We start from the raw sequence: 25,357 nt of genomic DNA, 5'->3' as shown, positions 1-25,357 counted from the left end.
AAACTCTTTATCTAAATTAAAATAAAAAATAACCAGCGTAACTATAACTATATGACTACGTATTAAGTACAATATAAAACAACAATCATGTAAATAAAAGGCAAACACTTATCGTTTTTGCGGAGCCTGTAACTGTCAGCTGTAACTTTTAAATAGAGTCAGCGCCCTCTATCCTAAAAATTTGTCTTAAAAATTTGGCAGGAACACCAAAAATGGCAAAACAGCTCCAGTCAGGATCTGTTAATTGAAACTACGCAAACAAGACACTCTGAACTGTTATTGAAACTGTCATCTATGAGCAGAATCCCAATCAAAGTCACACCACATAATACACTGAACTCCTCAAAAGGAGTGATAAGTGAATGGGATTTATTGAATGTCACTGAAGAGGAGATAGTTACGGAATTACAGGAACAAAAAGTAACACAAGCAAGGCAAATTATGAACGGAAGGACGATAAACTAGTTCCAATATGAAATATCATATTGACTTTCAGTACACCAAATTTACCAAACTCAGTGAAAGACGGCTATCTGCACTGCTGTGTCTGTGCATACATTCCAAATCCCTTAAGATATTTTAAATGCCAAAAATTTGGTCATTCTCAAACAACATGCAGTGGTGAAGTGAAATTACATGTCCTAATTGTGCAGGCAGATATGAAGTTCTCTGAGCAGTGCAGACAGGCTGCAAGAGTAGCTCATGGTGTCTTGTCAATGATATACAGGAATTTTTCTAGCAGGGATAAGGAGATGATTATTCCCTTGTATAAGGCAATGGTCAGGCCACACCTTGAGTACTGTATACAGGTCTGGAGGCCTCATTTCAAAAAGGATATAGAGCTACTGGAACGAGTACAGAGAAGGGCAACAAGATTAGTGAATGGAACAAAGGGTTGCTCTTACGAAGAAAGGCTTAAGTTTTGCAAATTACAGTGTCTGGAGACTAGGCACCGGCGAGGTGATCTGATAGAGGTATATAAAGCCTTGAATGGTTTGAGCATGCTCAATGCTGATGGGATTCTGCCTCTTGCTCAGAATAATCACCTGAGAGGGCATAAATTCAAATTGGGGAAAGACAGATGTGTGGAAATTTGCCTTTAGCCAGTGGGTAGTTGGTTGATGGAACAGACTTCCATCCCTTATTGTGGAAGTTGATAGCCTAAATAAATTTAAGCCTCAGCTGGACAGGTATTTCGAACGAACGGAGGGGTGAAGTGGAAGTTTTTATTTTTTTTTTTTTCTTTGGCTGATGCTGCATAAGCTTGCTTTCTTGCATTATATGCCTCTACTAATGCTAATGCTAAGTTATAATTTTAATACGAAGATATCTATATTTAATTTTTATTTTTATTAATCATAGAAAAAGAAAAAATCATTTAATTTAAGAAAAAATCAAATGCCTGAAATGTAATACACTGTATATGTTAACTAACTTGTTTAATTTGTATATATCATATAGATATTAATAGCTTGTGTATGATATAGTTTTTAAACTGTTTATACAGGTAGGCCCCAATTTACCTGGGGTTACGTTCCACCTCCTCAGGGTTGTTAGCTGAAGCAGCGTAAAACGAGGAAGAATTGTAATGTATTTAAATGAGATAGGTTCCTTCACTACAAAATTTGAACCATAAGAGTTAATATAATATTTGTGGTTATTTTATAATTGAGATATAAATAATATTTATAGATAAAAATATAAGTAATAAAATAAAAAATTAACTTAGTACTTCGTTCCTGCAGAGACATCTTTGGAGTGTGTAGTAATGTCATTGTCCTCCCCCCTTTATTGATGTTCTTTGGCAGTGGCGTAATGGGGCGGCGTTAATGGGATGGGCCTGATAGAGAATCGACTGGTCCTGCAGGTTCTTTGGCCTTAGAAAAGAACTGCAGCAATGATGTCTGTTGAGTCTTTCTCTCTTCTAACATATTGTAGTAGGGCTTCAATATGTTAGTAACAGCTCTTTGGATGGAAGAGTTGCATTCCCAGTTTGGGTCATTATCATATAGTTTCAATGCCTGTTTGTATTTGTGCCAAAGCTGATTGAAGTGTCTTTGTGCTGAGGGTCCTAATTGGCACAATTTCCTGCTTTTCCTCTTCCTCCTCAGAATCCTGTTTAGCCAGTTGTGCAGCCAGCTCCTCTTAAGTCCTCCTTTGAAAGAGGCTCACCATGGCTTTGCAGCAACTCACTGACATCATCAGTGTCAACCTTGTCAAGGCCAACATCCTCAGCCATCCAAGTGACATCTTCAGCCACTGCTGAAACTGGCTCAAACTCAATAAAGTAAGACACTACATCAGGCCACAATTTCCTCCAAATGCCATTCATGCATGATTGTGACACTTCTTTCCAGGCTGCAGCAATGTTACTTATGGCCTTAAGGATGTAGGACCTCCATTAGTCCCTCACAGTCATTGAGCTAGATGCCTGCACTGCCTCAACAATCCGTTTGATGGTCGTATATAAATAGTATGCCTTGAAGGTCACATTAACACCCTGATCCATTGGTTGAAACAGTGAGGTAGTGTTGGGCAGAAAATAAACGGCCTTCACATACAGAACGTTATTAGGGATATCTTCGTGGTTGGCTGGATGTCCCGGAGCATTGTCAAGGACTAAAACAATATTTTTGAGCAAGTTGTTTGCTGCACAAAATTGGTCCACCTCTGGACAAAAGAAGTAATGTACCATCACTAAAAAGGGTCTGGTTCACCCATGCCTTCTTATTAGAGCACCAGAAAACAGGGTCAAGTTGTCACAATGCTCTTCATAACATGTGGATTCTCTGAATGGTACACCAACATTGGCTTTAATTTAAAAGTGTCTGATGCATTATCACTCGGAAGAAATGTAAGTCGATCTTTTCTAGCCTTATAACCAGGGCAGACCTCTCTTCACAAGCTATGTACGTCCTACCAGGCATCTTCCAGTACAGCCCTGTTTCATGAGCATTAAAGACCAAGTCTGGGGTGTAGCAGCCTTCATCCATTAACTTTGGAATATGGAAGAATATTCCTCAGCACTTGCAGTGTCGGTGCTAGCTGCCTCACCAGTAATTTTTACATTGTGAATTCTGGTCCGGTTTTTGAACCAGGAAAACCAGCCCTGCTAGCCAAAAAATGATTCAGTCCTTCTCAATTCCTCATTAATTTCATTGAACAAACTCCTAGCCTTCTCCATAACCACTGCCTGTGTTAATTTGGTTCATGTCATCTTTTTTTTTTTTTTTTTTATGTGAACCCCAAACATGAGAGGTATTAGAACCTATAGTACTTAGTACCGTGCTTGGGTTGGAGGTTGAGAAGACGAAAGAAGATATTTGTTGACATAGGACTTGAACTTCTGTAGATTGTAATTTTCAGGAAATACATATGAAGGAAGGTTGTTCCAGAAAACGGCAGTTGAATGAATAAATGAGGAAGATGAAAAATTGGTTCTGTGGGTTTGAAGTTGGACAGTAAATAGATGTTGGCTGGTGGCGGCACGTGTTCGGACTGTTTTGAAAGAGATAGCGGGAATTATAGAAGCCAATTCAGAAGAACAGTGCCCAGGGAAGTATCTGTAGAAGAGGCATGCAGCAGAAAGAGTACGTCTATGAGAAAGCGAGTGGAGAAACTGTTAGAGATGAATCATTAATTAACCTAACTGCCCACTTCTGAATGGAATCAAGAAGCCTGAGAGAGGTTTTGGGGGCACCACCCCAGATGTGGGAACAATATTCCATGGCAGGACAGATTTGCGATTTATACAGAGTGAGCAGCTGTTTGGAAGAAAAGTAACGTTGAGAATGAAAGAGAAAACTGAAGTTTTTTAGATGCAGAGGAAACGATATTTGTAATGTGCTTGTGCCAAGAGAGATTAGAAGTCAGGGTAATCCCCAAAAGAGATATATCATTTTGCCTAGAAATCGGAGTGTCACTAAAGATAAGCATAGGAGCAGAAGAATCCTTTTTGCGAGATATAAGACAAGACTGAGTTTTAGAAGGGTTGAAATCAACTAAATTGTCTTTGCCCCACTGGAGAATTACCTGAAGATCGGCATTTAAGGAATTGGTAGCAGATTTTCGAGAAGTTGAAGCTGATTGAGCAGGACAAGGTTTCTCAAAATGGAAAGTGGAATGCAATGTGCTATCATCGTCAAAACTATGGATAGGATTTCCAGTCAATGGAAGAAGGTCATTAATATACAAGAGGAAAAGAGTGGGGGAGAGAACTGAACCTTGGGAGACACCGGTATTTGTGGAGAAGTTAGAAGACAGAGAGCCATCTACCATCACCCTCAGTGAGTGATCAGAGAGAAAACTGGATAACCAATTACTAAAAACAGTTGGCAAACCATAAGATGGAAGCTTATTTAGAAGACCTTTATGCCAAACACGATCAAAAGCCTTTGAGATGTCAAGAGCAACTACTTGTGTTTCACCGAACCTTTCCATTGAATTAGTCTATAAATGGGAAACATAAGCCAGAATATCACCAGTGGATCGACACTGACGGAATCCATACTGGCGATCGTTGATCAGACGGAAGGTTTCTAGGTAGTTTAAGAGTTGGCGGTTAATTGATTTCTCCATTATTTTAGAAAGAGTAGAAGTAATTGCAATGGGACGATAGTTGGATGGGAGGGATTTGTCACCCTTTTTAGGAACTGGCTGGATATGAGCAAATTTCCAAGCAGAAGGAAAAACACCTTTGGAATAAGAAAGTGAAAAAAGGCGGCAAAGAATAGGAGTAAGTTCAGGAGCACAGGTTTTGAGAACAAATGGAGAAATATCATCAGGACCTGGAGCTTGCTTAGCATCAAGATTCATCAAAATCCTTCTGATATACTTTTGACGGAAGACCACAGGAGGCATTGAATGGAGCGTGTTGGGAATGGTGGGAGGTGTTTTACCAAGATCATTAATACATGACCTGGAAGAAAAATGGGATGCTAGCAGGTCAGCTTTATCCTTGGCTGAAGTGATGACAGAACCATCTTGTTTGGGTAGAGGTGGGAGCAGAGATGGGCAAAAGTTGCGGCCAGTAGCTTTGGCAAGAGACCAGAATGCTCGGCTACCATTAGGGCAAGAAGCAAGTTTTCTACTCTTAGCCTGTTCAAACTCTAGTTTGGACTGATTAATAACTGCTTTACAATTGTTGCGAGCTTTGGTGTAGGCAGAAAATGAAACTGAAGAATTAGAAACAAGCCAATTACGATATGTAACATTCTTCTCTTGAACAGCCTTAGCACATTTATTGGAAAACCAAGGTTTAGATAAACGACAAGATTTTAAAGTGGAGTGTGGGATAAAGGATTCCATTCCTGCAAGAATAATTTCACTGACATGATCTGAGCAAACGTTGACATCAGAAGTTTTGAAACAGTAATCCGACCAAGGAAAAGAAGAAAAGAAGTCTCGCAGGTCAACCCATTTTGCATTCTTGTAATGCCAAACAACACGAGGTTGGGAATAGCCATGAGATAAAGGCTCCATTGGAGAAGAGACAATCACCAAGTTGTGATCTGAAGTGCCTAAAGGACCTCTCACTTCGACCGTGTACTTAGAAGGGTTATTTGTGAGAAAAAGATCAAGCGTATTGGCTGTATGCTTAGGATTGTCCTGTATTCTTGTAGGTAAATGAACAATCTGTGCTAGGTCATTAGTAATTGCAAAAGCCTCAGCATCTCAACCTGCTGGGTCGGTGTGACTAGAAAACGGAAGCCAGCTGGAGTTGTGAACATTAAAATCACCAAGGAAAATTATCTCACTGTTAGGAAAGTTGGACTGGAGAAAGTCAAGTTGCAAAGAGAGGAAGTCAAAGAGCTCCAAGTGATTAGTGGAGTTGGGAGAACGGTAGAGACAACGGATGAATTTGACACAATGAGGTAGAGAGATTTTAAGCCAGAGAAGATCAAAGAGAGGAGATTTCAAATTGCCAAGTCTCTGACAGGGAATGTCAGAATGGACATATGGACAAGTACCACCTTTGAGGCGAAAGGAATCATACAGCGAATAATTTGGGCATCTGAGATGAGCAGTAGTTGAATCAACCAATAACTGAGATTCTGTCAGAAAAAGTACATGGAGTTTGGCAGACTGCAAGTGGAAATGGACATCGTTGAGATTAGAATTGAGACCACGTATATTTGTGAAATGAATTAGGAAGTGCTTGGGAGGTTTAGATCTTTTTGCAGATAAGCTTGCTCTATTAGTTTGACAATTCTTGGTGTATTCAATAATAAGAAAAAGTGGGTGGGACATGCTGTATGAAGTAATGAAATTTTTGGATATGGCATCATGGTAAGAATATACCCAGATCCTTGACATAACAGGAGAGACTGCTTCTACAGGGATGGGATACACTTAAATAGAAAGGGTGCAAGAATGTTTGCTGATGCTATCGAGGCAATGTTAGGTGGGTCGGAAAACTGCTAGATTGGGGGGATACAAGGACTAATAGATTAACAGTAGCCACTGGCAGAGGTGAAAGTGATTCTTGCACTGCTTCTATTGGAATGAGCCGCAGCCTGGAAAATAAGATGCAGGATATTTCAGAGACTGCTGGGAATCATTGGGGTACAAGTAAACACATGGGTTGTGTTAGGGTAGCTAAGAAAAAGAACAGGTGCATGTATACTTGTGTGTACACCAATGCTAGGAGTTTAGTAAATAAATTTGATGAATTTGAGGTATTGCTCAAAACATCAAAGGCAGATATTGTGGGGATTTCAGAGACGTGGTGTCACACAGATATAAGAAATGCAGAACTGGAATTTGGGGAGTACAATGTGTACAGAAAGGATAGACAGGATAGGAAGGGAGGAGGGGTTATGCTATTAATTAAGAAACACATAAAATCCAAGGAAGTGAAGCCAGTCGACATCGCTGGACAGTGCAGTGTCGAGTCAGTTTGGTGTGACATAAGCATTGGGAGATCAAAATTGAGAGTAGGAGTGTGCTATAGGCCTAATGACTCTGATGAGTATAATAAGAAACTGTTCGGAGAAATAGAGTGGGCCAGTAAATCAGAGAGTCTTATAATGGGGGATTTTAATTTCCCAGATATTGACTGGAATTTGGGGGCTGGTCACTCACACAGTAGCAAGGCTTTTGTGGATTTATTGGATGATTGTTTTCTACATCAGCATGTTCGGGAGGCAACTAGAGGGAGTAATACTCTTGATTTGATTATCAGTAGTGATTCTTCATGCATTCAGAATCTGCAGATAAATGAACCACTTGGTGGCAGTGATCACAGTGTGCTGAAGTGGGAGTTACTCAAAGAGGTAACTACCATTAGGGGTAAAGGGAAGGGGTATTGCTTTCGTAAAGGCGACTACAATGGACTGAGACAGTATTTAAATTCTATACAGTGGGATCAACTGATGATATTGCCAACAGCAAATTCAAAATGGGAAGCATTCAAAGAACTTATCGTGGAAGCTACTAGGCTTTACATACCAACTAAGAAATATTGTTCAAGGTTTAGGCCTAAATGGTTGTCAGATGAACTAATGAGGCATATGGCAGAGAAGAAAAATGCATGGGATACATACAAATTAACACGTGACACGGATGCCTATGATAGATACAAGTTGATCTGTAACCAAGTTACAAAGGAGGTTAGGCAGGCGAAGGCAGATTACGAGAGATCCTTGGCAAGGGATGCGAAGAAAAACAGCAAAGAGTTCTTTACTTATGTAAACTCTAGAAGGAAGGGGATGAATCAGATTGGTCCACTTGAGATCGATGGGTCAACTGTTGATGACCCTGCTCGGGTAGCTAACAAACTAAATGAATATTTTGCATCGACATTCACACATGAGGAGTTATTCAGCGAGGGGAATGCCAGAGGTGTATTCAACTCTAGCAGTAAGCTAGAGAATCTTGTAATAACTGAGAGCAAAGTGGAGGAGAAATTGTTGAAGATAAACACAAGAAAGGCACCTGGGGTGGATGGGATCTATCCAGTTATATTAAAGGAGGCAGCAAAGGAGGTAAGCAAACCCTTAGCCATAATTATGAGAGCTTCCTTGGACTCAGGGGAGGTACCCATTGACTGGAGATGTGCAAATGTGACCCCAATTCACAAAGGGGGATCAAAGGCTGACACAAGTAATTATAGACCTGTGAGTTTAACTTCTGTTCCCGGAAAATTAATGGAGGCACTGGTGAAAGAAGCACTGCAGGATCATCTAGACAAGACTTCAGTTATAGCTAGGACACAGCATGGTTTTGTTAAGGGGAAGTCTTGCCTGACCAATTTGATTGGATACTATGATGCAGTCACAAAAGAACTGGATGCAGGGAATAACTTTGATATTATATACTTGGATCTTAGAAAGGCTTTTGATACTGTTGCACATGGAAGACTGCTGCACAAATTGGAGCAGTGTGGCATTGGAGGCAAGTTGCTGCTATGGATAAAGGGGTGGTTGAGGGGGAGAAGACAGAGAGTGGTAATCAATGGACACTGCTCATCGTGGACTAATGTTATTAGTGGAGTCCCTCAGGGTTCAGTATTGGGGCCTTTATTGTTTTCTGTATTTATAAATGATATTGATGATGGTATATCAGGCTTAATGTCCAAGTTTGCAGACGATACAAAGGTTGGCAGGGTTGTCAAGGACACTACTGACACTATGCTGCTGCAACAGGATTTGGAAAGGTTGAGCAGATGGGCTTCGAGGTGGCAAATGAAGTTTAACATTGACAAATGTAAAGTACTACATATGGGAAACAGCAACCCCAGAGCAACGTATCAACTCTGTGGTACTACACTGACAGTGGTAGAGAATGAAAGGGACCTGGGGGTGGTGGTGCAGGCAGATATGAAGTTCTCTGAGCAGTGCAGACGAGCTGCAAGAGTAGCTCATGGTGTATTGTCAATGATATATAGAAATTTTTCTAGCAGGGATAAGGAGGTGATTATTCCCTTGTATAAGGCAATGGTCAGGCCACACCTAGAGTACTGTATACAGGCCTGGAGGCCTCATTTCAGGAAGGATGTAGAGCTGCTGGAACGAGTACAGAGAAGGGCAACTAGATTGGTGAATGGGACAAAGGGGTTCTCTTACGAAGAAAGGCTTAAGTTTTGCAAATTACAGTGTCTGGAAACTAGGCACCAGCGGGGTGATCTGATAGAGGTGTACAAAGCCTTGAATGGTTTGAGCATGCTCAATGCTGATGGGATTCTTCCTCTAGCTCAGAAAAATCACCTGAGAGGGCATAAATTCAAATTGAGGAAAGACAGATGTAGGATAGATGTGCGGAAATTTGCCTTTAGCCAGCGGGTGGTTGGTGGGTGGAACAGACTTCCATCCCTTGTCGTGGAAGTTGATAGCCTAAATAAGTTTAAGGCTCAGCTGGACAGGTATTTCGAACGAACAGAGGGGTGAAGTGGAAGTGGTTATTTTTATTTATTTATGTTACTTTTTTTTTTTTTTTTTTTTTTTTTTGGCTGATGCTGCATAAGCTTGCTTTCTTGCATCAAATGCCTCTACTAATGCTAATGCTAATAACGTAGCCTCGACAATGCTCCCCGCATACCCACTACTCGGACTCCCTCCAGTCGCTATCTGGCAGAGTAGAGGTAGCAAGATTATACACTAGCTGATCCGGAAGCCTCCCAGAGAGTTACCAATAGGTTCGGTCCGGTGTACTAATTAGTGGCCGGCCTGCGAACACTGTTTTAGAGCTGTACCCTCGAAATGTAAGGAATATTGGATCTCGCCACGACGTTCATCATTACCTCAAAAGTCATCAATCATACTGCATGATGGAAGAGATGGGGAAGGGTTGACCAGAACTTAGCTCTATAGACTAAACATGGGTTCCACCACTTCAAGCCTCCAATAAGCAAAGTGGTGGTATTTCACCGGTTGATGAGAGTCATCTACCACCTAAGACTGCCTGGTAACATAGAGGGGCGGCGTTCCTCCATTTGGTGTGGGCGCCACACCTCGACCCCTGCTTACGTTGGTTCACACCTGGGTGGTCACCCACCATTTACTTGTGCATGGAGGTTATACCCAGGATTACTAACAGTCCTACCATCGTGAAGGTGCAAGCAGAGGATTTGGCTGTCACAGACCGTCCGGACTTCGCCGAAATTGGGTCCACTTGACTTGAGTGTCACCCGAATATCAGTTCCATCAGCGTTTTAGACTCCCAGGTAGCAAGTACGGCTTGTCTGGCATATCTGAGAGAATGTCTGTGAAAACCTCAAGAACCAAATCTATCTCTCCATATTATTGTTAAATGTTAATTATCATCTATCCATATTATCGTTAAATGTTAATTTGGTTCATATCATCTATCCATAGCACTAATAACTTCCCCATCTTCTCCATTGTCTCACTCCTTGAATAAATTGTTCTAGAAGCGCTTACATTAACAATTCCTGTATGTGATTGCTTGATCTTCTCAGCATTATTCATAATGGTCGTAATAGTAGAAGGTGCTAAATTTAAGGTCTTACGCACCTGCAAAGCTGCTTACCAGATTCCCCCATGGTCTACTCTCACATTCTCTTCTCATGAATACCTTGAGCAATGGGGTAAAAGTTCCATAGCAAATATTAACATCCAACAACTACATGATGCTCATACACAAAAGTACCCCGAATACACCAAGGTCTATACTGATGGTTCAAAGTCTGACAATCAAGTGGGTGCAGCTGCTGTCTTCCCTAATTCAACTATCTCAATTTCACTTCCAGTCGAATGTAGCAGTTATACCGCTGAGCTTCATGCCATTAAGCTTGCTCTGGAAAATATCTCATTGCTGTCCATAAATAAAAGTATAATATATACCGATTCACAAAGTGCTATTTTAGCTTTGAAAGGGATTTCCTTACCTACCAATCCTTTATTAAAACTCATAAAACATAAGCTGATGCAGCTTCATGAGCATAAACAAACTGTTATCTTTTCTTGGGTCCCAGGCCACAGTGGTATTCCAGGAAATGAATGTGCAGATGATGCTGCAAAGCATCCTTCTAATATAGCCTCAACAAATGATCTAGTCCCATATCCTGATTACAGACACAAAATTCAGAAAACATGCATGGAACAATGGACACTTCTGTGGAAAATGCAAACAAATAACAAGCTATTCCAAATAAAATCTGAACCACAATTATGGACTTCTAGCCTTCGTAAAAATAGAAAAGAAGAAGTAATCTTAGCCAGAATCCGAATAGGTCACACTCACCTCACACATCTCTATCTGCTTACAGGGAATGATCCTCCTCAATGTGCAAACTGCTCACAGCCACTTACAGTAAAACATATACTTGTCGAATGTAGCTTGTTTAACAACGCCCGACGAATGGCTTTTAGTTCCATCTCAGACCTGCAACAACCTTTGTCTCTCAATAGTATCATAGGCAAAGAAGCAAATCTCTCTGAATTATTTCTCTATTTAAAACAAATTAAAGTGTATGATCGTTTTTAACTGCTGTACAAGCAGTTCCCGTATGTAAAGTCAATTGATTTGGGAGGTGCAATATGGCCTAAGTTGCCCTTGCACCAAAAATAACACCACAACAACACAACAACAGCTTACCAGATTTCATACGACGAATAATGTCCATTTTCACTTCAATTGTTAGAGATTTGCAGTTTTTTTTTACATTTTCAGGCACAGATTCACCACTACACCTAGAAGACATGGTGCACAATTTATTTTTAAATAATAAGGCACTAACAAACACAGGTAATTATTAAAATTTAAGCCACAGCTCACAACACATGCACACTGGAGGACAAGGAGAAAGCAACTGATGTCGACACCAGAGGCGGACTGGGTCAAAAATTCTTACCGGGGAAATCTTGTAGTGGCCTCATACTAGTGTTTATGGCCATATTGTAGGTAATGTGTGTGGAGGGGTTACAAATAACTAGAGTAATTATTGATCATTAATTTTTTAATGAATTCTAAATATAAATCTCAATTAACTATTTTATAAAAATATTTTTTCATTTATTTAACAATACTTAAATAAATGGTGATAGCTTTACAATCATAAAGATAAAGCTTTATTGTGAATTGTGGAATGAATGAAAGGGATTAACATTCCACTGAATTGGTAATCCCTTTAACTCTAATTTCATGGGTGTTCCAATTAACACAAATTACAAGCTAAAGGGATTAAAATTCTACAATTCAGTGGTAGTGTCCTAAAACCTATATGCTATCTCTCCCACATGCTGTACCAAGAAGTCGTGCTTGTCATAACCACACCACAATGGCCACAGTCACACGACCTTGTATCAATGTGTATGGTAGCCGCTAGCCACGATGGCATCTTGGTTGTGCTGCTTTTATCAAACAAACTAACAGCATTGATGCAACTACTGTGCAGGCAAACAAAACATTTCCAAATGACTTGACTCGTATATTACTGTGGATAAGGAAGATCCATATTTTTGTTATTATGATTTTTGTGCATTTAGTTTTTGTATATTAGTCAACAAATAGTGAATTGAAAATCACACTGGCCTCCATCAGACTCCGGCCCACTGGGGTTTCCCTGGTAAGTCTTATGGCCAGTCTGCCTCTGGTTGACACTCCCGCCATCTAGTAACCACTTCCTGTGCTTTCAAATTATCTTTTTATATTTATTTTTTTTGTCATTATTATTTTAAAAGGGCATTAATGTGAACCGGTGTAAATTGAAGCATCATAAAACGGGCCTACCTGTATTATATTATATTATATTGTTTATATATATTGATATTTATGAAAAATTGTGTGTGAAAAGAGTTTTGTGGTTGAAAAAGGTTGAAAAGCACTAGTCTAGGCTGATTAGTATTTAAAGCAGTGGAGGGGGGGTATCAAACTGTAATACCCAAGTGATAAGCCATTTCAGGTGGAAAATAAATATACCATGTGGTACAGCATGGTATCTGCATGAGAAGTTGAAATACAGTTTTCTCTTAGCAGCTAAATGAAAACTGAAAATCTTGGTTTCCCAATGTTTAATATGACACTTTTTTGAAAAATCACAGCTCATGCTTTCTGCAGGTAAACTTTGCTTTTGTTATAACAATGCTTGAAAAGTATCACTTGAATTCTCCTTGTAATATCATTTTCACTGTCTTATAAAATTGTGTATATGAGTGAGAATGGCTATTATTAAAAATATCTTAGTGGAGGACAAGTTAAAAAGTTTGGGAAATACTCTTCATGTGTTCCACCCCTAAATGGAATACAGAGTCTTATGTGACATCTAATAGAGCCACAATGCATGTTATTATTTATATAATTTATACATTTTTTTTTGCTTGAAATTTGTTTTGCAGTATGCATTTTTTTTTTTTTTTTATTATTTTGTTAATTTTACCCTTCCCTCAATTCTTAATTTTCATCTGACAAACCTCCCATAAAAAAAAAATATGCTCACAAATATACTAAAAAATATATATATTCACAAAAACCCGAATTATAAAATGCTACTTGTGCACATATATTATTCATAATTGCCCCACCCCTAACCCACTTTTTAAGGTAGGTTAGTGGGGGATGAATTTCATTTGCTTTATGAGCCATATCTGAACATGCCTCTTTTAGCAAAACATTTGACTCATTCCTTTATGAGAGGTTACCATATAAGCTGGAGCATGTTGGGACCAGGTAGAATTCTATGATGGATTGCAGGAGGCAGAGGGTTGTGATTAATGGTTATTCTTCAGATTGGAAAACATAAAAAGTGGAGTCCTCAAAGAATTGGTCTTGTTTTTGATTTTCAGAAATGACATTGATAAAGAGATAAAGGATATGATGTCAAAATTTGCAGATGATGTCAAGATCTGGAGAGTAGTTAATGATCAGCACCAAGCAGCACTTCTTCAGGATGATTTTGATAAGTTTGAAATGGTAGCTGTGTTTTAATACAGTAAAATGCAAACTCTTACACTTGGGGATTAGCAACCCCAAAACGCACGGTGGAATTGAATGAAAACACTAGAGGAAGAAAGGGACTGGGAGTTTCGGGCAGACATGAAGTTTTCTGAGCAGTGTAGACAGGTGGTAAGGATGGCCAGTGGTGACTTATTGATATTTTGAATGTTTACTTGTGGGTGGGGGGGGGGAGAGAGAGAGAGAGAGAGAGAGAGAGAGAGAGAGAGAGAGAGAGAGAGAGAGAGAGAGAGAGAGAGAGAGAGAGAGAGAGAGAGATCATAATCTGTTTATAAGGCAATTGTAAGACTGCACTTGGAAAACTTTGTCCAAATGGCTTATACTTAACAAATAACAAACCTAGAATTTCTTGAATTTAAAAAAAAATAAAGACTGATATATATATATATATATATATTTTTTTTTAAATTTTAAAGGTCTAAAGATGAGCAACCTGATTGATGAGATCTGCCAAATATTGCCCTTATGAGGAAAGACTGAATATTTGGGCTCAAGAGTTTGGCAACCGGGCAACTCAGAGGGGATCTGATTGAGGTCTAATAGGCTCTGAGATGGGATAGTAAAATGATTGAAGGTGAAATTTTCACTGTTATAAATGAGTCTGGAACTAGATGCTATAAATTCAAATAAATTAAAAGGTTTAGACTGGATTGTATGAAGTTTTCTTTTAACCACTGAGTTATTATTTACTGGAATAAGTTACCTTTGTGGGTAGTGACGTTGACAGTTTAGGGAAATTCAAAGGTCAGCTGGATATTTTCCTATTTGAGGAGGAAAATAAAGTTTTTTTTTTTTTTTTTTTTTCCCCTTTATATATATATATATATATATATATACAGTAATACCCCGACTTACGCGAACTCGGAGTTACGCGGTTTTGATTTTTTCGTTTGGCAGCACTGCCGCCCACTATCTTCAAGGTCGTTTTTCATATGTTATCGATATACGGTGCAACGGCGGAGAATGAGAGCGAAAGATGAACAAAATTCAACTTTACTGTGCATGAGCTGCACACATATACAAGAATTTGTATTCCAACTGTCGTATTTATATGTGTGCGTTCGAATTCGTGCTCAACTTTTGTCGGAAATTACATCGTTTTCATGAGAGAAATGGATCGCGTCGGTCGAGCCGTATACAGTCAGTCCTCGTATAACACGTGTTTACACTACACGAATTCAATCATACACTATTTATAAATACGGTAACGATATCTTATAACACAAACCGAATTGGCTTATGCACGATTCGCCTTTGTGTTTACAAGAAATGGCAGTCGAACGCAGAATCACCCCAACCGTACGCAACACGATAGAAATGAAGAGAAGATTCAGAAAATGTATTTATGTTTTTTATATCAGTGAAGGGGAAACACATTTCACCATAATAACGTAAAAACCAACACAATTCCAGCTATCGCCGACCGGGCTAGCCGAGTGGGTAAAGTACCTGCCCGGCAACCCAAAGGTCGCGGGTTCGATTCCCGCCTCGGGCTTGGATCAAAGTACTGCAAAAACCTTGGGAGGTGCAATATGGCCACAGAAGCCGATGCGCCAACAACTACCAAATCAAAAAAAAAAAAAAAAAAAAAAAATTCCAGCTATCGGTATGCAATTAGATCGAGTTTACTACCAGTTTACAACAGATTCCACTAGCAGAAACGCAACTGGATTGTTATTGTTTTATGGTAGTAACCCCTAGAAATGTGAGGTGTTAATAGTGTATCTCTGCCTTTATGGTGTTGTTTATTCAGTTGCTACATGCACGCAGCTTTGTTTATGCGTATCAAGCGTGCCTCCTCGTTTTGTAATTTTTTTTTTTTTTTTATGAAAACCCCAAACACGAAAGGTATTAAAACCTATAGTACTTAGTACCGTGCATGGGTTGAAGGAGAAGTATGGGGGAGGGGGATGCCGGAAACTTTGCTCTAGAGACTAAACATGGGTTTCACCACTTCAAGCCTCCAATAAGCAAAGTGGTGGTATTTCACCGGTTGATGGAAGTCATCTACCACCTACATTTTGTGCTTTATTCCCTAAAAATGAGTAAAATACTTAAAAGGTGTGAAAAGGAAGCGTACTGGTGAAGACACTGCAGATTCAGAGAGAAAAAGAAAAAAAGAAAAGCAATTATCGATAAACAGAGGCAGACTAGGTCAAAAATTCTTACCCGGGAAAATTTGTAGTGGCCTCATACTATGGTTTATGGCCAAAATCACACCGGCCTCCGGGGTTTCCCCGATAAGGCTTATGGCCAGTCCGCCTCTGTCGATAGAGAAAAAATATGAAATTGTGAAACGCTTTGAGCGAAATGAAAGACCATGTGATATTGCACGTGCTACAGGCCTAAATGAAGCAACGGTGAAAAGCACATGACAATTGCAAACTTGACAGGTTGAAAATTGAAAAGGGCTCAATTGTAAAGGGCTTAAAAATTTTAGAAAACATAGACTCCAACGAAGAACGTGTTATTAGCTACAAAGCAAGAAATAAAAAAATTATTAGCTTGCTACGAAGAAATTCTGCATGAAAAAAAGAAGGCGCTGTGTTGTCAGACAAATTTGTTAGATTTTATGAAGCCATCGACATCGAAATAACTTTTTTACGTAAGTCATTTATTTTTTTAATACATATTTTGTATTAATATGTATAAAGAACTGCAATTTTATTAATATTTTTCTTCTAAACTAGAGTTTTTGTTAGTCCTTGGTCCCAATTAAACAAAATTTATATGTATTTATATGCAAAGTTGTACCCCGACTTACGCGAATTCGACTTAAGCGATTTTTGTCGGACCCACCTATCGCGTAACTTCGGGGTATTACTGTATATATATATATATATATATTTTTTTTTTCCATTTGTATTATGATTTTTTAATTTTAATTTTTTTTTTTTTTTTTTGTGGCAAAAGTTTGTGGCTTCCCTGTACTATGTGGCTAATATTAATACTTCAGCCAGCTAATTCTGAAAAAAAGATAGCCTCATTCACTCACTTAGCATCGGTTAAATGTCAAGAAAATTAGCACTTGTAACTTAAGTAAATTGAAACAAAAACAGAAAGTACTGCATTATCATTTAGTGGAAATTGATAAAAGTGCATGGGGGATATGATTTTATTCTCAAATTTAAAAAAAAAAATAAGAGGAAGGCATCTAAAAAGGATAAAGGAGTTGCTACCTGCTGCATTCCAAGTTTTTTTACTTGTTCTTTATGTTTTCTTAAATAAGGATAGAATGTGTGATATCAAACTCTGCAGGCGATGTAAATATAATTCTATTAATATTTGATTCTGCTGAATTAACATATTTTCATAGATTAACTTGGTTATCTCCTGAATTGAATCGTTTTAAGAATGTTTATTTTCTTTTCATATCAAGCTTTTCCTACGACCTTTGCCTAATGAAGAAAGCTCGAAATACTAGAAAAGCCAATTTTTTTACGTTTGTATTGAAATTCAAATGTAAAAAGTGAAGGTGTTGAGCTCAGGAGAAAAATCATATGTGAATAGAATTAAATAAAAACCAAAGCTATTTTGAGTTAAAGTAATTAAATATAATCCTTAACTGAATCAAATGGAAAGGGTGGCTATGTGGAGCTCACGTTGTGTTTTTTTTTTTTTTTTTTTTTTAATTCTTCTCATTTTAAGTCACTTTCACATCTTAGGTTTATTTTTCAATAACTGGCCTATTGTAGCTGAATGGTCAATTCAGATGTACAGTAGTACTTCTGTGAATTGACAGTGGAATATTATCATTGAATGGGTTGAGCATGCTGAATTCTGGTGGGATCCTTCCACTTGTTCAGATTACGAACCTAAGGGGGCATAAATTCAAATTAAGAAAAGATAGATGTAGAATAGATGTGCAGAAATTTGCCTTTAGCCAGTGGTGGTTAATTGCTGGAACAAACTTCCATCTGTCGTGGAAGTTAATAGGTTAAATAAATTTAAGGAGGAACTGAACAGGCATTTGGAGGGAATGGTGTGATTTTTTTTTTTTTTTTTTTTTTGGCTGGCTGCATAAGCTCATACACTTGCTTTCTTGCATCACATGCCACTACTACTACTATTAACAATATCCAAGTTACATTCCATGTAACTTGAATATGGTTAATGATAATATTCATTTCCAGTAATTACTTAGAAACTCCTCTGACATATGTGATTGTGCTAGGGCATAAAGAAAACATTACAAAAAATAAACAGATTACTTATTATTATTATATTATTACTTCTATAACAAAAATTCATTTTTATTATAAATAAGCCTGCACAATAGTTTTTGTTGGTGTGTGTTTATTTTTACTTTTTTCCCCTTATATCATTAGAGATGTGTGCAATTAAACTATACTGTAATTTGAAAAAAATACTTTTTTTTTGTAAATCATAGAGATAGTTCTGTATTATTAATCCTTTAGCAGACATACTTGCATATACTGTCTGGTCATTTTTACTCCTTAAAGAAAGGGTAAAAATGACCAGAAAAATGCATTTTTTGAATTTTTATTAGGAAAAGTGGAGCTAAAACTTTTCTTGAATGGTAATGTGAGTGCTTTAGTGCACAGAGTGGTTTTAGAACATTTAGCAGCTAATAAACTTTTTTTAAACTTGTAAGTCGGTAACATCCCATGTGATTATTAGCAGGTTAATATTGTATGACCTTTGTGGAATTGTTTTGGTTTAAGGATCCATAATGGTTAACTAATATACAATTGCTTATATGTTATGAGGTGAAGTAGATGACTGATTGAGGAAAATAAAGTGATTGAGAAATCAGTACAATTTATATTTTATTTATAATTTAAATAAATAGATAATTATGAATTTGAAAATCTATATAAAGCTTAATATTTTTTCTATTGTTTTAGAACACTTCAAAACATCATCAGTCATCCTGTTCAAAATCTGATATGTTGCCTAGACGGTAAGTTATGAAATTTTATACTGTCTTTCTTATATTTCAACGTTTTGTAACTTAAAAATATGTGTAAGAAATTGAGATATGAATGTGATTTTTTTCTCATTAAGGAAGAGCAATTAAACACCATATTGCAAAAAGATTTTTATTCTGTGAAACAAAATGCTGTGTTGATAGTGGATGTTTTGAACTTAATTACATAAGCTTGCCCTCAGCATAATGTGATCCACAATTTTTTTTTTTTTTTTTGGACAAAATTGTTTTTCCAGAATGATCTGGGTTATAATTTTTAACAATTGATGGTAGCGAGATGCCCAGTTTTAACCTGTGATATTCATTAAATTTTTATTTGTTCTGAATAAAATGGTTCCACCTTCACAAAAATGAAAGAACTGAAATTGTGAACATTTTATAAAATTCTACAAATCTCTAGTAGGTGGCAGCACAATGCAGGAGAGGGTAACCTACTTCCCAGGCTAAATAGTGAGCAACAGCATGTTTTATGCATCTTATGGAAGTGCCAATAAACAATAGAAATTAACTTATATAGAATCACAAAGTTAAAAACCCAGTTAGTATTAGTAGTGCCTAAATGATGCAAGGAAGCAAAAGCTTATACAGCACTAGCCAAAAAAATGTTCACTTCATTTGTTCATTCATTCCAATAATTTGTCTGAACCTTCTTTAAATTTATTCAAACTACTAACTTCCAAATACTAGCTAAAAGTTTAATCTAACAGTCAGTTACTCTTTAGCTGATGTGTCTCCTTGTGTGTGCCATCAGCATTTAATTTATGTAATCCTTTTAAAGCCTTATACACTTCAGTTAGGTCACCACATAGATACCTGGTTTCCAGAGACTGCAGTTTACAGACCCCCATCTTTCTGCTAAAAATATCCTTTTGTGCCCTGAACTAATCTTGTTGCTCTTCACTGCACCCTTTCCAATAATGCTTTCTAAAATAAGGTTTTCAAACCTGTATGAAGTATTCCAGGTGTGGCTTAATCATTGCCTTATGCAGTGAGATAATCACCTCTTTGTCTATACTGACAAAGTTCTTATATATAATTGACATTGCACCATGAAGTATTCTAGCATCCTCCTCTATTTTCCAGAGAATTTCAGTCAGACTGTATTAATTATTCCAAGGTCTTTTTTTCTTTATCAATTACATTGAATTTCGTTCTACCCATATGCAGTACTTTGCATTTATCAATGTGAAACCTCAGTTGTCATTTTTTAGTCCATCCACTTTTTTTTTCTGTTTATCTTGACCTTCTTGAAGTAGTATACCATGATTATTTTTATTTACTACTGTGCCCACCTTTTTTATCAACAGACGTGGACATAAAGTATGAAATTAATTTTTTTTTTTTTGTTTTTATGAAACCCCAAGTATGAGCGGTATTAAAACCCATAGTAGTTAGTACCATGCATGGGTTGAAGGTTGAGAAGACGAAAGAAGATACTTGTTGACTTTTGGCTTGAATTTCTGTAGATTGTAATTTTCAGGAAATATCTATGAAGACAGGTTGTTCCAGAAAACAGAAGCAGAAGGAATAAATGACTAATGTGAATTTGAAGTTGGACAGTACAAGGATGTTGACTGATTGTGGCACATGTTTGGACTAGTTTGGAAGAGAGAGAGAGAGAGCAGGAATTATAGAAGCTAATTAAGAAGAACAGTGCCCATGGAAGTGTCTATAAAAAAGGCAAGCAGCAGAAACAGATTGTTTATGAGACAGAGTGGAAAGACTTTGTAAGAAAAGAGTCATTAATTAAAAACTGTTCTCTTTTGAATAGAATCTGGAAGCCTGAGAGAGGTTTGGGGGGGGGGGGTGGGATCACCCCAGAAGTGGGAACAATATTCCATAGTAGGGATGGATTTGAGATTTGTACAGAGTGAGCAGCTGCTTAGAAGAAAAAGAATGCTGAGAGTGAAAGAGAAAACCAAGTTTTTTTAGATGCAGAGTAAGCAATATTTGTGATGTGCTTATGTTAAGACATTAGAAATCAAGGTAATTCTTAATAGAGATGTGTGATCTTGTCTAGAAAACTGAGTGTCATAGGAGCAGAAGAAACCTTCAGTGAGATATAAGACAGGACTGAGTTTTAGAAGAATTTAAATAACATTCTACTGTTGGCATTTGTGTCGAGCAGACGTGCCTATTACAGCTCTTCATAGTGACATTAAAGAAGCATAGATAAGAGGGGATTAAAGCAGGATTAGTGAAGTAGAACAGGATTTCAAAGGTTTTTTTATTATATTGTAAAGTATTCCAGTTTAATAAGTTTTTCCCCTGTAATAATTTGATTTCTTATTTTATATTATAAATATAATAATTTTTTGAAAGTTTATTTTATTATTAATTAGTAAATTTCATAATGGTTATTACAAGATCCGCCTTAAACACTTCGTCAGAGGATACCATGACTCATACGGAAATAGCCAATGGCGATTTCCGGGTGAGTCATGAATTTATCCATTGCAGAACCTGTCGCACGTATTCCAAGTCGACCTCCTCTATTTCCCAGAGAATTTTAGTCAGACTGTATTAATTATTCCAAGGTAAGACTGTATTAATTATTCCAAGGGGTATAATCCTAGTGGATAATCCTAACTCACTTACTTTGTCACCATTGTGAGGAGTACACCGATCTTAAGTTACAATTTGGTGCATTGCTATAACAATTTGAGTCACTGAAAAATCAGGTGCTTGCCCCTGCGAATAATGTAACTGGGAGCTCGTCAGGGACTCAAGACTCTAGCAACCTACCAAGTGATGCACTCCCGATTCGGACCCCAGAACAGAATAACCAAGTGCAAAATACTCTGGTTCAAAAGGACTTAGTTCTATTAGGAGACTCCATTGTCAGGGAAACGGGAAATATTTTTTGTAATAAGGATAGATGGACTAGAACCAGGGTATGTCTGCTGGGAACAACTATTAATGATGTCACCAACAGACTGTCAGATTTTAAGAGATCGGAGGATTAGAAATCGGAGGAAAAGAGAATATTATTATTCATGTGGGGACTAATGACATTAAGCATACACGATCTGACGATTTGTTAGACAAATATAGGACCATGCTGAAGAAATATCGCAAGTTAGGTCACAATGTCTATGTGTCTGCAATTCTGCCCAGGCATGATAGGAGGGATTATATGCTGAAAGCCTTGTGGATTAACTCAAGACTTGAAGGACTCTGCAAGGCTTTTGGGGGAAAATTTCTATCAGCTTGGCCTGCACTTGTAGGCAGAAGGAATCTGTTTTGTAGAGATGGGATACATTTAAACAAAGGTGGTGCAAAAGTTTGCCAGTATTATTGAGGATACTTTAAAGGTTCAGGGAAACTGCTAGTTTGGGGGAGGGACAAGGGTAATATAGATATGTGTTTATATGATAGTATTGGTCAAATTAATTCTTGCACATACTTCAAGAGTATTTGTTTGTTACTGCAACAGAACATAGTAGCAAGATGTTCTGAGGACAAAAGCATTTCAAATGAGCGGATAGCAAATGCCAGGGAAAGGAGCTTAAATAAATTTAAGGGGTGTGTCAGGGTAGTTAACTATACAAGAACACTAAGTCTTAATTGTTTATACAGTAATGTCAGAAGTGTCTTCAATAAAATGAGTGAATTCGAACTGCTGGTTAGGACAAGTAATGCTGACATAATAGAGCTTACAGAAACATGATGGGCACCTCCGTAGCCAGGTGGGAAGGAGTAGCAGTGTGTAGCACACGCTTCTTGATTAGACTGGGGTTCGAGCCCGTCACCACCAAATCCGGAGGATGCGGAAAGGTCAGGGAATGACCACCGCATATCCCAGGGCAATGTGGCCTTAGTTGCTAATGCTCCTAAAAACCAAATAATAAACAAACAGAAACATGGTGCCACCCAAAGATAAGGGATGATGAGTTTCAGTACGGTGTGTATAATGTATTTGGGAAGGACAGGGAAGATAGAAGGGGTGGTGGGATCATGCTTCTTATCAAAAGTAGCCTGAGCGCAACAAAAGCTTTCCTGGATTCAGACATTTCGTATGCTAGTATAGAATCTGTATGGTGTGAAATAGTTGGAAGCAAAGGTATAATGAGAGTGGGAGTAATCTACAGGCCAGGTGATTGTGAAGATTATGATGAGAGCCTCTGGGCAAGTAAGTCCATTCCATTTGCATGTAGTTGAAATCACCAAATGTCTTATAAGTAATTTCAATTTGCCTCTAATTGATTGGAGCAAATGGGAGGGAAACTCAACGTGGGGGACAAAATTTTTAAATCAACTAGATCAGGGGTGGCCAACTTAATTTGTGATGTGATCTACATTTTTTCTTCAAAATGTGCCACGCTCTACCATCTCAAGAATTTCATTGCACATGTTTAAAAAAGTTAATCAACACATATTAAAAAATGTTGTTTATAAATTTTAAAATTAAATACGATTCAGAATTCTTATTTTAAATTCATACGTATTTAAATTTTTAATTTATGTTAAGTTTGTGTCTTCATGTAATCTGCCAAGCCTGACTTGGACTTCTGTAGCTTGTAATTTTCATGAAATACGTATGGAGGAAGGTTGTTCCAGAGAACAAAATTTGAATGAATAAATGAGGAAGAAGAAAAGTTGGTTCTGTGAGTTTGAAGTTGGACAGTAAAAGGATGTTCACTGGGTGCAGCACATGTTTGGACTGCTTTGAAAGAGAGAGAGTGGGAATTATAGAAGCCAATTCAGAAAAACAGTGCCTAATGGAAGTGTCTATTTAAAAGGCAGTGGAGAGAGTCTGTTAGAGATGAGTCATTAATTAACCCATTTAACACATCTGCCCTATTTTGAATGGAATCTGGAAGCCTGAGAGAGGTTTCAGGGCCACCCCATTCATGTGGGAACAACATTCCATAGTGGGACAGATTTGCAATTTTTACAGAGTGAACAGCTGTTTGGAAGAAAAGTAACGTGGAGAACAAAAGAGAAAACCCAGTTTTTTAGATGCAGAGGAAGTAATATTTGTAGTGTACTTATGCCGAGAAAGAGATTAGAAATCAGGGTAACCCCCAATAGAGATATATGATCTTGCTTAGAAATCGGAGTGTAGTCGAAGATAAGCATAGAAGCAGAAGAATCCTTTTATGCAAGATATAAGACAAGGCTGAGTTTTAGAAGGATTGAAATTAACTAAGTTATCTTTGCCACACTGGAGAATTACCTGGAGATCAATATTTAAGGAATTGGTAGTGGATATTCAAGAAGTTTCAACTTCTTGAATATTCACTTGTAGGGCAAGATTTCTCTGGAACATGGAATGCAATGTGCTATCATCAGTAAAACTATGGACAGGATTTATGGCCAATGGAAGAAGGAAGGACATTAATATACAAAAAGAAAAGAGTGTGAGAAAGAACTGAAATTTGGGGAACACCAGCATTAGTGGAGAAGTTAGAAGACAGAGCACCATTTACCATTACCCGCAGTGAGCGGTCGGAGAGAAAACTGGATACCCAATAAAAAAAAAACAGTTGGTAAACCATAAGATCGAAGCTTATTTAGAAGACCTTTCTGTCAGATATAATAAAAAGCCGTTTAAATGTCCAGAGCAACTGCTTGAACTTCACCAAACTTTTCCATTGAATTTTCCCATAGGTGGGTAACATAAGCCAGAATATCACCAGTGGATCAACACTGACAGAATCCATACTGGCAATCGTTGATCAGTTGGAAGGGTTCTAGCTAGTTCTAGAGATGGCGGTTAATTGATTTCTCCATTACTTTAGAAAGAGTAGAAGTAATTGTAATGGGATGATAATTGGATGGGAGGGATTTGTCATCCTTTTTAGGAATTGGCTGGATAAGAGTAAATTTTCAAGCGGAAGATAAAATACCCTTGGAAATAAGAAAATGAAAAAAAAGGTCACAACTGGGAGTAAGTTCAGGAGCATGGGTTTTGAGAACAAGTGGAGAAATACTGTCAGGACCTGGCGCTTTCTTAGCATCAAGATTCATCAAAATCCTTCTGACATCCTTTTGATGAAAGACCACAGGAGGCATTGAATGGAGTACACACACATGTGGTATGGTATTGAGGGCTCTACCAAAATCTAAACATATGATGTCAGAATTATTCTTTGAATCCAGTTCCTTTGCCTTGACCTTATTGTTGCTAATCAAGTTGATCAGATATTTTTTACCTTTATCAAATCCAGCCATGATTGCTTTCTGGCTCCACTCCTTTCCAGATGATCATGCATTACTTCTTTAACTGCATCAGCAGTCAAAGAAGTAATTTTCCTTTTTACAGAGGTTAAACTTACATATCTGTGGTTATTCACCTCACCCATTTAACTACATTTCTGAATAGGAGTTACAGTTGCACGTATTTTCAGTGGTCTCATTACTGAAGTGTTAATTTTCATATTTTCAATAGTCTCTTGGGAATTTTGAATCTCAGGATGTTCTCATTATTATGTTTAAAGGTTTAATTATCTATCACTTTTGCTTCTTCTTTTTGATATTCAAATTAATATT

At 37.7% G+C, this 25,357-nt stretch overlaps 1 protein-coding gene across 1 annotated transcript in view; it reads left to right on the top strand.

The window, feature by feature from the left end:
• Window positions 1-25,357, top strand: part of LOC150089847 (TOG array regulator of axonemal microtubules protein 1-like) — a 221,689-nt gene that overhangs the window by 28,887 nt on the left and 167,445 nt on the right. Inside the window, exon 4 of the mRNA XM_090390111.1 lies at window positions 18,780-18,835. Within this exon, the coding sequence (XP_090246237.1) occupies window positions 18,780-18,835 (56 nt within the window). The remainder of the gene's footprint in view (window positions 1-18,779; window positions 18,836-25,357) is intronic.

This window comes from Mastigoproctus giganteus, chromosome 2, assembly GCF_048544385.1.
Source record: "Mastigoproctus giganteus isolate SK-2022 chromosome 2, ASM4854438v1, whole genome shotgun sequence".
In the NCBI taxonomy this organism is placed as follows: Eukaryota; Metazoa; Arthropoda; class Arachnida; order Uropygi; family Thelyphonidae; genus Mastigoproctus; species Mastigoproctus giganteus.
This window is presented reverse-complemented; position numbering and strand designations above follow the sequence as displayed.